At 44.5% G+C, this 16039-nt stretch overlaps 1 protein-coding gene across 1 annotated transcript in view; it reads left to right on the top strand.

The window, feature by feature from the left end:
* FAXC (failed axon connections homolog, metaxin like GST domain containing) overlaps nt 1-16039 on the top strand; it is a 78805-nt gene that overhangs the window by 21994 nt on the left and 40772 nt on the right. Inside the window, exons 3-4 of the mRNA XM_056125105.1 lie at nt 1718-1914; nt 13645-13868. Coding sequence (XP_055981080.1) covers nt 1718-1914; nt 13645-13868 — 421 coding nt within the window. The remainder of the gene's footprint in view (nt 1-1717; nt 1915-13644; nt 13869-16039) is intronic.

Genomic DNA, 16039 nt, shown 5'->3' with positions numbered 1-16039 from the left:
TGACAGTTTCCTGTTCTTCTTTTTCCCATGTTGCTCCCTACGTCCAAAAAACCCTAAGTAGTTTTGTTCTATGTGTGCCTGGCACATGCTTGAAGCCAGCATATATTTTGTCATTTATTCTAGTTTTTCCTGCTATTTTATTCTTTCCTGGGTGCATGTTTGCAAATGCTCGGTATTCTAGCACTTAAATTGTTTTACCCAGGAAAATATCCCAATCTTGGGATTTTTTTTTTTGGTCAGGGGGATGATTTCCCACATAAGAAAGTTTTTTTTCTCAGCACTGTTTGTTGAAAGATATTATTCTTTCTCCATTGTATGTTCTATTGACTTCTTTGTTATAAATTAATTGGTCGTGTATGTGTGAGTTTATTTCTGGGCTCTGTATCCAGATCTACTGATCTCCATGTCTATTTTTCTGCCAATATTATAGTATGCTGATGACCATATTTGTAATAAAGTTTGAAGTAAGGGAGTGTGAAGCTTTGCTCTACTTCAGTTTGCTTTCATTATTTAAAAATCGACTTTGGGAATGAAAAGATTCTGATTTACTGAGGAAACTGAATGAATGCAATCATGATTGTAGAATTCCCTCACCAATGTGTTAAAGATCTTGATTTTTTATATAATGGGCAGGAAATTTCACTCTGAAGCTTTGGGATTTTAGAGTCCAACACTTTCCCAATCTTGCCCATCTCATCCTGGGACCAGTGTCCTCTGGGACACTATAAGCTTCTAGCTTGATTGAAACCAGATAGGGGCTTGTCAGAAAACAGAAATTTTGGGGGATTTTTAGCACAACTTTGATGTAGAGGTTTAGGCTGTCACCCAGGAATCTTCATTTTGACAGGCAGGGATTTGAATCTGATGGATAGATTTTGTTATATTTAAGTGGTATACTTTCTTATTTAAAGGGTAATGTTAGTGAGCATTATTCACAGTGACAGATGTCTTTTATGTGAGGTGATTAATAGCCATCTCAGCATATGCCTCCTTCTGGTTTTTTTTTCATGATTTTAGGTTTTTGGCATGTTTATACATTAAGATAGCTATTGCCAGAATTGTTACTTTTCTTCCATATTTCCTGTCTTAAAATTTTTTTAAACAGTATGTCAGAGGCCATGATAAATTTAAAGAGAGTAATGTTCCAGAATGAGTAACATCTTCATTTGAGATTATTAATATTTTATTTCTTGAAAAAAAAAGTGCAGCTAGAGCAATAGTAGAGCAGGTAGGGTGTTTGCCTTGCATGCAGGTGACCTGGATTCAATCCCTGGTACTCCATACGATTCCCCTTGTTTCCCCATGAGTGATTCATGAGTGCAGAGCAAGGAGTAATCCCTGAACACTGCTGGGTGTGGCCCCCAAACAAAAATAAAAAAACACAAAATTTAAAAAATTTGAGGATATATCTGGCAGTTCTTGGGACTCTACTCTAGGCTCAATCCCCTCGGTGCTTGAGGGACCATGTAGTGTCAAAGTTAAAACCCAGGCCTCTTGCATGCAGAGCTCCACTCAGTCTATTGAGCATCTCTGGCCCCAATAATTATTGTTTTCAATTACTGTCTTTATTTTCTTAAAAAAATTTATGTGCTGAATTTCATTACTTGGATAGTATCGTCCCTACCAAGTACACAGTTGGAATGTTTGGTTTTGTAAATCTTAACAGTGAAACTTAAAATATTGCTTTTTTTTTCTTTTTAAAATTCACACTGCTTAGAACTATTTTGGTGGAAAACTCTCCGCTCAAGGGAAAATGCCTTGGATTGAATATAATAATGAAAAAGTTTCTGGCACAGAATTCATAATTGACTTTCTGGAAGAGAAACTTGGAGTTAATTTAAACAAAAACCTCGGCCCTCATGAAAGAGCCATCTCCAGAGCAGTGACCAAGATGGTGGAAGAGCACTTCTACTGGTGAGTCCCCTTGGGCTGTGGGTGCTAGGGTGAACCCTGGGTCCTTTCCTCTTTCACCCTCCCTTGTCAAAAGCTCTCTCCATTCTGACGAGGTAGCAGTCACAGGTCATAGTTAGAGCGGCCAATGACTAGGCCAGTTGGTCTCTAGGTCTGGGGGGATATATTCTGTGCAGACTGGACTAAACATTTACTTAAGGCTTTGCTGGACAGTGTCCTCCCAGGAACCCCTCAACTGTCTGGAGGCATATGGATGAATAAGCAGGACAGTGCCTCAGGCAGTAAAAGTACTGACATTTGACTCTCACTTAACACAGTCTGTTGATTCCCACCCTCCACCTCATCTAAAAATGTCAAAACTTCTCAGCCCTGGGCTGCAGCGGGTGGATTCCTGATCTAGATGGGCTTACTGGGGTGAGGAACCTGCACTCTGTCTGAGAAATGTCACAGCAGACATCCCAAGTGGGAACAGTCTCTGCTTAAGAGTTTCAGCTGGAGTAAATGACCCTAGCTCTGTTGTTCTACAAGTTTTCGTTCCATGTCCTGGGCATCCCTGTTTCAGCCAGCAGGCAGAATGCTGCTGTGTGAGAGCGCTGCCTGCTTCCCTGATTCCCCAAGTGCAGGGGATCCACTCGGGGTGCTGTGCTGGCTATGAGCCCTGTGGACCAGGCAGAGGAGGGTCCTCATGTTTCATGAACCCAGTGTCACGTAGATCTGCTCCTTTCCTTTCTCCCTCATGTCTGTAATTTTCTCACCCCTCCATAGATGCCTATAGATAAGAAGTTTTATCCCTGATTTTTGCACACTTTGGTTTCAAAGATTAGTCATTGTTAGGCCCACTTTTTTTTGGTGTTATATTTGTGGATCTTTCGCTTACTCAGTAGCTGTTACTTCTGCCGCGCGAGATGCACTTGGTGGGGCTCTTGGTTCCTCCTTTCCCCCTTCCTTTTTTTATCCCTTCATCCCCATCCCTCTATCTAAATGTAAAATCTGCTCTTCCACTTCTTGATTCTAAGTGACTTTCTGTTCTTCTTTTGGGGGGCTGACCAGAAGCACTCCTACTCTTCCCACTCTTACTGTGCAGGGGAAAGGGCTGGGAGCAAGATGGACCAGTCAGAGAGTAGACGTGGGGATACAGACAATCTGGGGAGTGATCACTGTCTTCCCAGGATGAATGGGCTCTTTTCCTTAAAGAACCTGTGCAGAATCCTGGCGCTTCCATTTGAAAGAGTGCAGGGCTTGCAGCTCAGGAATAGAGCCCGTCTCCTTTGCTTATTATCTGCCAGTGCCCTCTTTGAAATGATGGAGGGCAATGAAGAGCTGGCAGCAGGCTACTCTGAGCCTTGGTGTCTTCTTGCCTTACCTCAGTGCGGCTGACGAAGTGCTATCTCATTAGATCAATGGGCCAGTTAATGTGGAGAACTTGGCAGCTGCCTGCAGAGGCGCTGAAAGCTATACGTTTTAGCAGACACTTTTGCAACAACTCTCTGATTTCTGTTCATGAAATTTATATTGGCTAGAATGACTTAGATCAAGCAAGGCTTCTCAGACAGCAGCCATCCTACTCTGGGTGGTAGAAGTTTTATGTGTTTTTTTTTTTTTGATGACTTCCTGGTGGAAGTTCATTTCTTGCTATTTTCTCCCTCCACATCTCTCATTACACAGCTTTAGCTAATATTTAATGGAAGGGAAAATATTTAATAGAGGTAGGCATGAGGATGGAGGGTGGGAAGATTTGAGAGGTAGTACCCTGTTAAGGAAAGAATCTTAATTTTACAGGCTACATACATGTACATGCAACCATGGGATTATTTGGGACATTTGTACACCATTCTAAGGATACCTTTATTTGTCTAGTGTACTTTTAAATTACAAAAACAGTTTCCTAAGGAGGTGGTGAGCTGCCATTTCTTCAGAATAACTCAAGGGTTATTTTTAGGAACAAATAGTGAAGGTGAAAACTAAGGCCTTAATTTAACATCCAGTGAAAACATCCATTTTAAGGATTCTAATTCCCCTGATCTTCTAGTAGCAGAAGAAAAACCAGGCCCTTCTTGGTGACCTTAGGTTCCCAAACCATGAGCCAACTTCTTGTAATGTGTTTTTGCCTGTTTTCCTTCCTCTGAGAGCAACTCTCAGCAGTGCTGGTGGCTGGAACCACTCCCTGTAGTGTGATGCTCAGAACATGTGGTACTTGGGGGCCATCTGGGCTATACTTACTGTGCTCGGGATCTCAAACCCAGGGCCTCCCATGTGCAAGGCACAGGTTCCACCCCTGATCCACATCTGGTCCCTAGATATTCTCTTTTGGGGCTAGAGCAATAGCACAGTGGGTAGGGCATTTGCCTTGCACGCGGCTGACCTGGGTTCGATTCCTAGCATCCCATATGGTCCCCTGAGCACCTCCAGGGGTAATTTCTGAGTGCAGAGCCAGGAATAGCCCCTGTGCATCGCTGGGTGTGACCCAAAAAGCAATAAAAAAATAGATAGATAGATAGATAGATAGATAGATAGATAGATAGATATCCTCTTTCTGTGGGGTGATCCTGAGCATACCTTTTGTGAGTTCTAAATCCCAGTGGAACAATGATCCTTGTCATTGCTGTTAAGAAAGTGCTTGAGGACACACAGAGAATCTGTGCTGTCCCTTCACTTCTCATCCTAACCAACCCCTCCCCCTTTTTTAAGTACTGAGGCCACACACAAAGTTTGCACCTGTAGAGTGGAAACCGACCATGCTATGAAGGAGAGAGTACCAATGGGCTTTCTTCAAGAGCATCATAAATTCTTTCATTCAACTGGCCCCAGAATGGTCACTATACTTACAGAGGTGGAAGAGGGGGGAATTGGCTTTCTGGCCGAATTGATTATCTGGAATTATTCCGGGTTTTTATTTTCATTTGCCACCTTAAAAATACTCAGCTTCAGTTAGGATGAATAGCAGAGCTAATGGATGTTGTCCATTATATAATGCCACATAGCCCTGAAGCACTATTCTATGTCTGTTCAAATAAGACCACTCAACTTCAAAGTGGTTTTTCTTGTACTTGAAATCTATTCAGTTTTGTCCCATTTGCATCATAAATATAATTGAAGATGAGGAAAACAGGGGTTTCTTTCTTTTTGTTCCACTGAATGCTTATATTAGCTTAAATGCGGACAGTTTGAGAGAGGTGAGTCAAATTACTGGAATGAAATCAATTTATGGTAAGACATTATAGCTTCTTTTGTGTGACATACTTCCTGTGGACACCAATGAGGTGGAACAGGACACCAGTGAGTCTTCCCAACTCAGGGCTGTAGAACAGTGTTTGCCTTACAGGCAGCCAACCCCACTTGATCTCTGGTACCAGCTTTGCCAGGAGTGACCATTGAACACAGAGCCAGGAATGGCACCTGAGACCACAGGGTGGAGCGCAATGTCTCCCCGCCTGCTTTCCCCGCCCCCCCCAAAAAACCTCTTCAACTCCTAGGGAAGGGGGGTAGGACATTGTTGTCTATCTAGTCACAACCTTTTCACTCATAAAATTTGGGACATTAGAACAGACAATTCACATTTGCTTGTAGGTTAGCCATAACTTTTTAAAATTTTGATTTTGACTTTGGTATAGTTTCAGTGAATAGAGGTCTGGGATCCTTTGAGAAAATCTGAGTCTTTTTCTATTGCAGCTGATTAATGCATTCTTTTATTTTCTCCCCTCCCCTCCCTTCCTTTCTCCTTTCTTCTTCTTTTTTTTTTTTTTTTTGCTTTTTGGGTCACACCCATCAGTGCACAGGTGTTACTCCTGGATCATGCACTCAGGAATTACTCCTGGCAGTGCTCGGGGGACTATATGGGATGCTGGGAATCGAACCTGGGTCAGCCATGTGCAAGGCAAATGCCCTACCCACTGTGCCCCCTTTCTCCTTCCTTTTTCCCCTCCCTTTTTTTCTTTTCCAGGGTGCCCTGCGGTAAAGGTGATCAAACCCAGGGCTTGATTCATAAGCTCTATCCCCATTTTTGTCCTTTTTTCTTCCTTGTTCATTCCTTTCGCTCAGTGAGGAGTTTCTGTTTGGATTCCAATGCCTGCAAAACTTGCCTTTCTGAAACTTACTATATATACACCTTGGAGCATTTCAAATACAAACAAAGGATGACAAAGACAGCATGACATAGGGAAAGGCATTTTCATTGTTGGGAAGCCTTGTACTGAGTTTTGATTTTTATCAAATGTTAGTCTTGTGCAATATATTTTTTACCATGTTAGGTTTTCACAAGAGATAGCTCTGTTAAAGCACCAAATGCTAATTTTTTCCCCTTCTTTTTTTTTTTTGTATCTCCATAAAAAGTCTTAGTAGGACTTGTTCTTCTGTTCTGATGAAGATAATCAATCTTTAAAAAAACAAACAACTCTTTCACCCCTTTGCAGGAGAGATCAGATATGTCATTTGTGGTAAAAATAAGTATCAATTTCCTGAATGAGGCTGTCAGAATGATAAATTATTTTAAATGCCCAGCCTAGACTAATTTTCGTATTGATACTACCATCCTCTTCACTTTAATAGTTCATGATTATAGGGGCCAGAGTGATAGGACAGAAGGTTGGGTGCTTACCTTGCATGTAGCTGACCTGAGTTCAATCCCTGGTATTCCACATGATTCTCTGAGCACCACCAGTGCAGAGCCAGGAATAACCCCTGAGCATTGCTGGATATGACCCAGAAACCAAAGGAAAGAAAAAGAATTCATGATTCCAGGGGTTAAGACATCTGTCCTTTTTTCTTTTCTTTTCTTTTTTTCCTGAATCACCGTGAGATATAGTTACAAACTTTCATGTTTGAGTTACAATCACACAATGATCAAACACCCACCCCTCCACCAGTGCACATTCCCCACCACCAATGTCCCCAATATACCCCCACCTTTCCCACCCTCCCACTGCCTCCATGGCAGACAATTCTCTCTACTTTTGGGCACTATGGTTTGCAATACAGATACTGAGAGGTTATTGTGTTTGGTCCTTTATCTACTTTCGGCACACATCTCTCATCCCAACCGATTCCTCCAACCCTCATTTTCTTAGTAATCCTTCTCTATTCCAGCTGCCTTCTCCCCATCCTCTCATGAGGCAGGCTACCAAATATGGAGCAATCTTCCTGGCCCTTGTATCTACTGTTCCTGGGTGTCAATCTCATGTTATGTTATTTTACACTCCACACATGAGTGCAGTCATTCTGTGTCTGTCCCTCTCCTGACTTATTTCACTTAGCATGATGCTCTCCATGTCTATCCACGTATAAGCAAATTTCATGACTTCATCTTTCCTAACAGCTGCATAATATTCCATTGTGTAAGTGTACCAAATTTTCTTTAACCAGTCATCTCTTCTTGGACACTTGGGTTATTTCCAGATTTTGGCTACTGTGAACAGTGCTGCAAACCTGTCTTACATGCAGCCAACCATGTTTTGTATTCACAGCACCAGCAAGCACTTCCAAGGGTCACTCCTGAGCACAGAGTCAGAAATAGCTCCCGAACAAGGCTGGTTGTGGCCTATATTCTCCACCTCCACCACCACCCATGTGTGCCTCCTGTCCTCCCTCCTCCCCCGCCCCATTTTTTCATGTTTTTTAGTCTCTCTTGCTTTGGAGTAACCGTGTCCTCGGATTCTCCACAGGGATCCCCCACTTTCCTTTTTATTGTCATCCTTTGGAAACAGGACTTAGCAGAGTCATTATTCATTCAATCAATAAGTCATTCTCTCAAAGAATTTGATGAATTGCTGCTCATGGTCTGGCACGTAGCCAGATGGGGGGGTTGCGGGGCTTGGTGGGAAGAAAGGCCACGTGATGCTGTGTCTGCCCTTCTATGGATGGCAGGCTGGAGGGAGACCCCAGGCCCTTGGGATGATGGCAAGGGGGAATTCTCAGAAGCCAGGAAAGGCAGATGGCACCTGGTGGAGAGAAGAAGGGAAGGTTGCTGAGAGGAGATGTCTCAGCTAGAGAGTAGCTGGGGCTGGATCTGGCTAGTGGCGGAAGATGAGGCCATGAAGGAGGAGGAAGTAGCATGTGCAGAAGTACAGAGACAGGTGTTTGGAGAGGCCCACAAATCTGTGTGCCTGGTACCTGGTGGGCAGTGTAGGAGACGGGCAGGGAATGGCCAACTGTAAGGGGTCAGGCTAAGGGGAAGGAGGCTGGCATGGCAAACTGAGGAGCCATGGGGAGGTAAGACTGACTCTGAGATGCAGTGTGATGCCAGTAGATTTGTATTTTCGGAGCCTTTTTTGGTGCCCATGGAGCAGAGGGCTTCTGAAGTTGCTGGAGTAGTATCTGGGGACCTGCTCAAGGCATGTCCTTGGGTGAGAAGTGACTGATGGTGAAGGGCTGCGAGGCTGTTGACAGAACTGGAGAGGTCAGATCCCCAGGTGGGGGCTGGCAGGAGAGAAGAGGAGGGAGCAGTCCAGCATAACTCTTGGCATCCTTTCTGATCTGGTGAGGTGATCTGAAGGGAAGGAAGAGGAGTTCAGTGCTGCTAACGCTGGTGTGTACCTCTGAAGGGTCCTCGCATGGATCGATGGATGGATCTCAGGGCAGAGAGCTTGGAGGGGGGCTTGGGAATGCATTTGGTGTTCTTGTTGATGGTGGGGTCGGGGTCTCCAGCTTGAAATCACAGATGTGAACTAGATCGCCTTATGAACGTGGAATAAGGAAGTAGGAGAAATAAAGATGAAAATCTTAGGAGCGTGTCATAAGTGAGAGGAAGAGTAGGGAGGTACGTCTAAGTGAAGGGAGGGAGATTTCTAAGAAAGAGACCGATAGTGATTAAGTGCTGCAGGAAGTTTCAGAAGGATAAACAGAGAAGGGAGATTTCTTTGAATTTTGCAGCAAGGAGCAGAGACTGTGGCCTTGGTCAGAGAGGGTCAGGCAGGGGGAACCAGACATGCGCAGTCGGCAGGAAGCTTGATGGTGGGAGGAGAGGAGCTTGGCTGTGATGCTGTGGGGCAGGAGTTTCTACCTGCAGTGATTGGGTTGGGAGCTCACAAAGCAGCAGTTTCTTTGCAATTTGATGTTTATGAGTCTTTCTCTGTCTCTGATCCATGAAGAGCCTTGCCTCTCCCTGTTTGCATCTCCGCCTTGATGCTGGGCTGTAATTCTGGGCACAGAGAATGAAAGAATAGACAGAGAAGAGGAAGACACAACAGCTTCTCAGTTTGCCTCTTGTTGCAACATTTAGATCCACCCAGTGGTTTTTGGTTGCGTTGTTTTTTCTTTTGGAGTCACACCTGACTCTGCTATTACTCCAGGCTTTGTTCAGTGATCACTCCTGGCAGGACTCGAGGGACCATATATGGAGCCAGGGCTTAAAACTGGGATTGGCGCATGCAAGCAGGTTTCCTAATCCCTTTACCAGCTCCCGAGGCCCCTCTGTTCAGTCCGCCAGTATAGCTAGAGAACCTCTGTGCACTACTCAGACATCCACCTCTTCCCTCCACATCTGCTAATGTAGCCTGTGAACTTCTCTTTGATTTTGCAGTGTTGATGATAGAACCCAGAGGAGAGCAGAGATGTATCGCTGAGCTCGGTTCCCACCTGTAACCCACAACTCCCTGTGTCTGCATCTTGTCTTTCACACTCTTAACTACCTGGTGTGCAGGGTTCATCCTGCGTGAACCCTGTTTCTTGCTGTCGCCCCTGATTTCCGCTATTGCCTCCTCTGTTTCCCTCACAGACAGTGCATACCCATCCTTCTCTCTCTAAGCTGGCCTTGTCATTTTCATTTTCTCTTCTGTTTGGAGGCAGTGCTCAGAGCTGATTTCTTGGCTCCACACTCAGGGGGCATTCCTGGTGGTGCTTGGAGGACCAGAGGGCATGCTGGGGATCAAACTTGGCTCAGGGCAAGTACCTTACCCCACACTGCTATCTCTCCTGACCTGGCCTTCTCATTTTCTAAGTTGGCCTTGAACTGCTATCCCAGCTACCCACTTTTCACTCTAGAAACTCCCTCAGGCACCACCTTTCACAGCTTTACAGTGATCACAAGTTGGTCATAAAATAGTGCCTATAAATTCTCTCACATGTGTCTGGGCCTCCTTTGTGAGTTTGTAATCTTCTGAACAGCCTCACTTAGAGATCCCATGGGAGTCTTCAGAAGCGATAGATGAGCTTATCTTTCATCAGTGAGATGTGTTCCACAGTGAGTGAATTAGTCACGGTTACACCTCAAAGCACTCGATTTGGTACTTGATTTTTCTTTATTCCTTGCACTGTACCTCCAGTTTTCCTCATGTCTTTCATTGTTTTTGGACCACACCTGGCGGTACACAGGGGCTGCTCCCATGCAGTGCTCCAGCCCATTGAGCTGTCTCCTGGCCCTCTCTTCCTTATTTCTCCATGTTTCTCCCAATCTTCCCAGGACACTCTCTCCTCTGCCAATGTCAGTTTGTCTTTTCTTCATTTTGTAACAAATGTGCCTTCCTCTGGCTTTTCCCCCCTCTGTTCTTAGCCTTTTTTTCACATAGCTATGCATCCAGTCATGTTTTCTATCTGCGTCGAAGTTTTCTGTTGTTAAGTTTTACTTTCAAAGGGTCTTAGCACCATTTTTCAGCAGGTGGTCCTGAACCTCTGTGCCTGCGCTCCGCAGCCGTACACTCTTCAGTGGCTCCTGCCTTTCCTGAGGTTCCTACAGTTCAGCAGCGCCAGTGCTCCTCCAGCTCTGCTTGGAGAATCTGCTCACCCAGCTAATACTAGTATAGATGGTCTATACAGAGTGTGTTTTCTTCATGTCAACCTTTTGGTTTGGAAACCACAAAACTCCATTGTCCTCTCCCTTTTCCTCTGTCTCTTCTTCTTCCGCGTCTTCCTCCTCCTCATCCACCTCTTGCTCCAGGCTCTGTTCTTAGGGATCACTATGGAGGTGCTCAGGGGACCTGATGTACCTAGGCTGATGTGTGCAAAGCAAGCTCCATATCTGCTGGCCCCTCAAATTCCTTCTTTTTAGATAATTTAGATACTCCCGGGATGCTATTCATGTTTAACTTAGGGTAACTTAGTTCAGATTTTGGACTACACCATGCAGTACTCATGGGGTACTCCTGACTTGTTGCTTGGGAGTCGCCCCTGGTTGTGCTTGGGACCCTGACATGATGGGGCTCTCTGTAATCTGGGGCCTCCTGCATGGAACGATGCACTCTAGCCCTTTGAACTGTCTCCCTGTCCCAGGAAAATTTAGTTTTATTCTCAGGTTATTTACTTCTAATACTGTGAAAGATAGGGCAGCATTTTGGGGATCACTTCTGGCACTGATCAGGGGACCATATGGGGTGCAGGGATCAGGTGCTTATGAGGCTAGACCCAGGACTCTCTCCAGCCTGAAGCATTTTTCTAATAGAAAGTAAAAGTTGTCACCTTCATTACCACAGGTATAAAACAGAGGAGCAAATAAAATGCTGTGTGGCTTGCATGTTTATATAGTTTACTAGAATAAACATGAGATTTTTTAAAAAATTGAATTGCTGTGAGATCCACAGTTACAAAGTTGTTCATGATTGGGTTTCACTCATACAGTGTTCCAACACCCATCAATGGTGAGATATTTTATTCGAAGATCTGTTGACTGCTTTGATTAAATATTATTCACTATTTGATTACTTATTAGTTACTATTGTAATGTAATTTTTTTTCTTTTAAATAAAATTGCTTCACTACTTCTTTTTTTGGTGGTGATGGTGGGGGGAATACCTGGCTATCTATGTTCAGGGGTTGCTCCTGGCTCTGTACTTGGGAATCACTCCCAGTGGTGCTCAGGGGACCATATGGGATGCTGGCAGTCAAACCCAGTTGGCTGCATGCAAGGCAGACACCTTACCAGCTTTACTGTCTCTCTGGCCCCTGTTCCTTAGTTCTTTATTTTGAGAAAATTAGGGGGAAATAGTACACTAATATTTTGAACAGAATTTGTAGGCATTCTTTTTTAAAGATGGTGAAAAAGTTATGGTTGTGGAACAGAATATATTGAAATTGACTATAGGACTTTTCAATGAAATCAGGACTGTTTAAATTTTAGAGGAGTCTTTTCTTTTTTTTAAAGGCGAGAGCAAATCAATAGAACTATATAAAATGGCAAAAATTTCAGGTTTCTTTTTTTAGGTGGAAAGTAGCAAAAATTTCTAAAGATATTTTTTCACCCTTCCAATATTTTCAAAGTGTCCATTACAGCTGTGCCCACTAATGCTGGAAGAAATGAAGAGGATGACTAGTACATCATTCATTTCTCGTTATCAGGATCAATGAAGCTATTTTATATCTGCCCTCCCACAGTTTATTCAACCTTAATTGAAAATGCTTTTATTTCTATCTACCAGCAACTTTTTTTTTGGCTTTTTGGGTCACTCCCAGTGATGCCTAGGGGGTTATTCCTGGCTCTGCACTCAAAAACTATTCTTGGTATTGCTTGGGAGACCATGGGGTGCCAGGGATTGAACCCAGGTTGACTGCAGGGAAGGCAAATGCCCTACCCACTGTACTATCACTCTGACCCCTCTATCAGTAACTATGAACCATTAAAGCATTCCTGTTGGGGCCAGAGAATTAGAACCAAGGACTCATGCACATGTCTTCATGCCAGAGGTACAGGTTCAACCAGAACCCCGTGGTCTAGGTGTTACTAGATGTTAGGAATGATGCCCCAACACCTACTCAGGGGTAGCACCTCTTAGCACCCCTCAGTCGGTTCCCTAAAATACTCAACCCAAAAGAACCCATTCCTGTAATTGCATAGGTTGGGAGAACAAAATCCGCTCAGACCTGGGTACCGTGACCATATAATACATCAAGAGTAAATAGCAGCTTAATTTTCCCTATTTATTCTCTAGATGCATCTGGGTGGGTGAGTTTGCTTCAGGTGCAATCAACATGAAAAAAAATGAATCAATTTTCTTTGGTATTTGCATTGCTTTATTATTTTTCTTCATGGTATAAATTAGAATGAATGACTTATGAAGTACACCAGGAGCAGATATTTTAAAATTTCACTGGAAAAACTGCATTCACTTTTATGTCCTGGAGGACCAGCTGAAAGCTGTCGGCTTTTGGAAGAGTGAAATATTTCCACGACACTTATTGTTAATATAGAGTTTATAATAAAATGGGACAGATGTATCAACTCCTGATCCTCTGTCAGAGACAAGTTTTCTTTTTTTCAAAAAAACTCAAGAATTATACACAGCATTTGCAAAGCATACCACCCAGAAGAATGCATTGCCACAGAGCAGAAAGCTGTGTAACCATGACTTCTGTGACTTCCGCAGGAAAGAATAAAGCCAGCTCTCTGGTCTCTGCTGCCTCCTTCCCATGCCCCACCCCCTAGATCCTCACTTCCCTACCTAAAAGTCCTTTAAAGTGGGATTCCACTCGCTTCCTCTGAGATTGCAGAAGGAAAAGCAGTTGCAGAGCCTTGGGAGGGCCTTTGGGGAGGGGATGTGGGTGGTGTGGGGATGTGGTGGGGGATGCTGAGGCTTGAAGGAATTGCAACAAGCATTTTTTCTCTGGATTCACTGTGGTTCCTCTCACAGGTTTGAAGTGCAGGCATTACCCAGAGCCCGTTGTAATACCTGCCATTCCCATGTTCTTTGTAAAAGGTGCAATGACTCATTCCTCCAGAGTATGGCCCATTCGGAATGACTCATTGGAAATGGACTTTGTGGAGCTTGCTGTGTACCTGATGCACCGTAGTAACTTGTTTCCACGCAATTCCAGGACCTTAGCTTATTGCCAGTGGGTGGACAATCTCACTGAGACCCGGAAGATGCTCTCCCTTAGTGGTGGTGGTCCCTTCAGTAACCTGCTGAGGTGGGTCGTGTGCCACATAACGAAAGGAATTGTGAAGCGCGAGATGCACGGCCACGGCATTGGCCGCTTCTCAGAGGAGGAGATTTACATGCTGATGGAGAAGGACATGCGGTCTTTAGCAGGGCTTTTGGGTAACGTACCATGCCTTCGATTCTTTATTTTCTTACTATGTGCATGATCAGTAAAGCACTGTGAGTGTTCTAATGTATAGTTTTATTTTGGCTGGTTTCTTTGCTTCCGTCCGTAGGTTGCTGCCCCACCATTTCTCCAGAATCCTCTAGGTTATAGGATCACGTGTCTCCTCTGGTCACTACCATATGATTTTTTTTTGGGTAGAGAGTGGCCTGTCATGGAGAGAATATAGAATGTGGTATGGTCCTGCTACCTGGCTGCGAGTGACACTGGTGTCTTGGGCCAAGGGTGGTGATGAATGAGAGAGTTCTTTTGTGTATTAGCTGGGCAGGGTGAAAAAGCTTCTTGAAGACACTGGATCTGCTTGGATGATTTGACTGTGGACTCGGGGACATGAAACTAAGAGAGATGCTGTCAGCACCGGCTCTGACTTTTAGTACTTTCCACTTCTAGAACTCACCACTCTTTCTTTTTTTTCTTTTTTTTTATTGGTTTTGGGCCATACCTAGAGATGCTCAGGGGTTCCTCCTGGCTCTGTAATCAGGAACTACCCCTGGCAAGGCTCAGGAAACTGTATAGGGATGCCAGGAATCACACCCTGGTGGCCGTATGCAAGGCAGAAACCCTACTCTCTGTATGTTCTCTCTGGTTTTTTTTTGTTTTGTTTTTGGGTCACACCCGGCGATGCTCAGGGGTTACTCCTGGCTCATGCACGCAGGAATCACTCTTGGCGGTGCTCAGGGGACCATATGGGATGCTGGGAATCGAACCCGGGTTGGCTGCATGCAAGGCAAATAAATGCCCTACCCACTGTGCTATTGCTCTAGCCCCTGTATGTTCTCTCTGGCCCTGCACTCACCACCGTTTTTTTTTTCTGGCTTTTTGGATCATACCTGGTAATGCTCAGGGGTTACTCCTGGATATACACTCAGGAATTATTCCTGGTGGTGCTTGGGGGACCATATGGGATGTTAGGGATCGAACCCAGGTCGGCCGCATGCAAGGCAAACTCCCTCCCTTCTGTACTATTGCTCCGGTCCCCCACTCTTCATCCCTTATGCTTCCATTTGGAATATTCTTGCAAGCATGTTTTCATGCTTTAGACTGCATTATTACTGCTCACAGTGGGTTTAACTATGCTTAGGAACCCCTCCAAAAGAAGGACATAGAATCATTAGAGGAGACGAGTTCACCCTTGCTTCCCTCTTCTACTTGGCTGGACGTGACTGACCTGCTTGAGTCTGAGCAGAGCTTGAGTGTGGGCAGAGAGATGAAATCCAGGTGCTGTATGTGCAATGCCCAACTCCTGGGAGCCGCTCCCTCTAGAGGACTAGCTAGGCTGCTCTATTGCTGAGGGAAGGTGGGTTTTCACTTGCCTTCCCTGCAGCTTCATCTCCATTTTGGAGCACTAGATGTTGGTGTTTTCCCTCTAGAAAATGGGGTGAGGATTCTTCTTGAGCCTTAGGCACTGGAGAGGGTGCTGGGTGTAACCTGTCTCTGCCGGGGAATTCACTTGCAATCTTTTCAAGACTGCAGGAAATGATCCCAGCAGCATGTGCAACCCTGAGCTGGTGGGTGAGTGGAATTAGCTTCAAAGTTGCCTCATTTCTTTAGAAATTAGATTGGATCCTCCATCCACCTCACACACCGCAGGCCACTTTTTCTGAAGCAGCGGTTCTGTCTGATGCCCATGCTTTTCACTCACATCAGCCACCCAAACTGATGACAGAGATTAGGCCTGTAAAGTGCAGTGCATCTCCAGTCATTTAAGTGTATCTTATTAACCAGAGAGAACATGTTGGGGCATAACTGAGTAGGAGAATATAGAGATTGTGATCGAAATAATAATTGCTTATGTTTCTCTAGCATATATGGCTTAAAAGGTGTTTATCTGGGCTAGAGCAATAGTATAGTGGGTAGGGCATTTGCATTGCACACAGCCTATCTGGGTTGAATCTCTGGCACCCGATATGGTTCCCCTAACCCGCTAGAAGTAATCCTTGAGTGCAGAGCCAGGAGTAAGCCCCAAGTACCCCAGAAACAAAACAAAACAAACAAACAAAAACCAGAAAAGAAAAGAAAAAAAAAGGAAGTACTTTCTCCCCATTTATGGAAGATGGGAGGTCAGTGAGTCTCTGATGGGTAGACTAGATAATGGGCAGGTTTTCTA

The sequence above is a fragment of the Sorex fumeus genome, unplaced genomic scaffold, assembly GCF_029834395.1.
Source record: "Sorex fumeus unplaced genomic scaffold, SorFum_2.1 ptg000054l, whole genome shotgun sequence".
Taxonomy (NCBI): domain Eukaryota; kingdom Metazoa; phylum Chordata; class Mammalia; order Eulipotyphla; family Soricidae; genus Sorex; species Sorex fumeus.
This window is presented reverse-complemented; position numbering and strand designations above follow the sequence as displayed.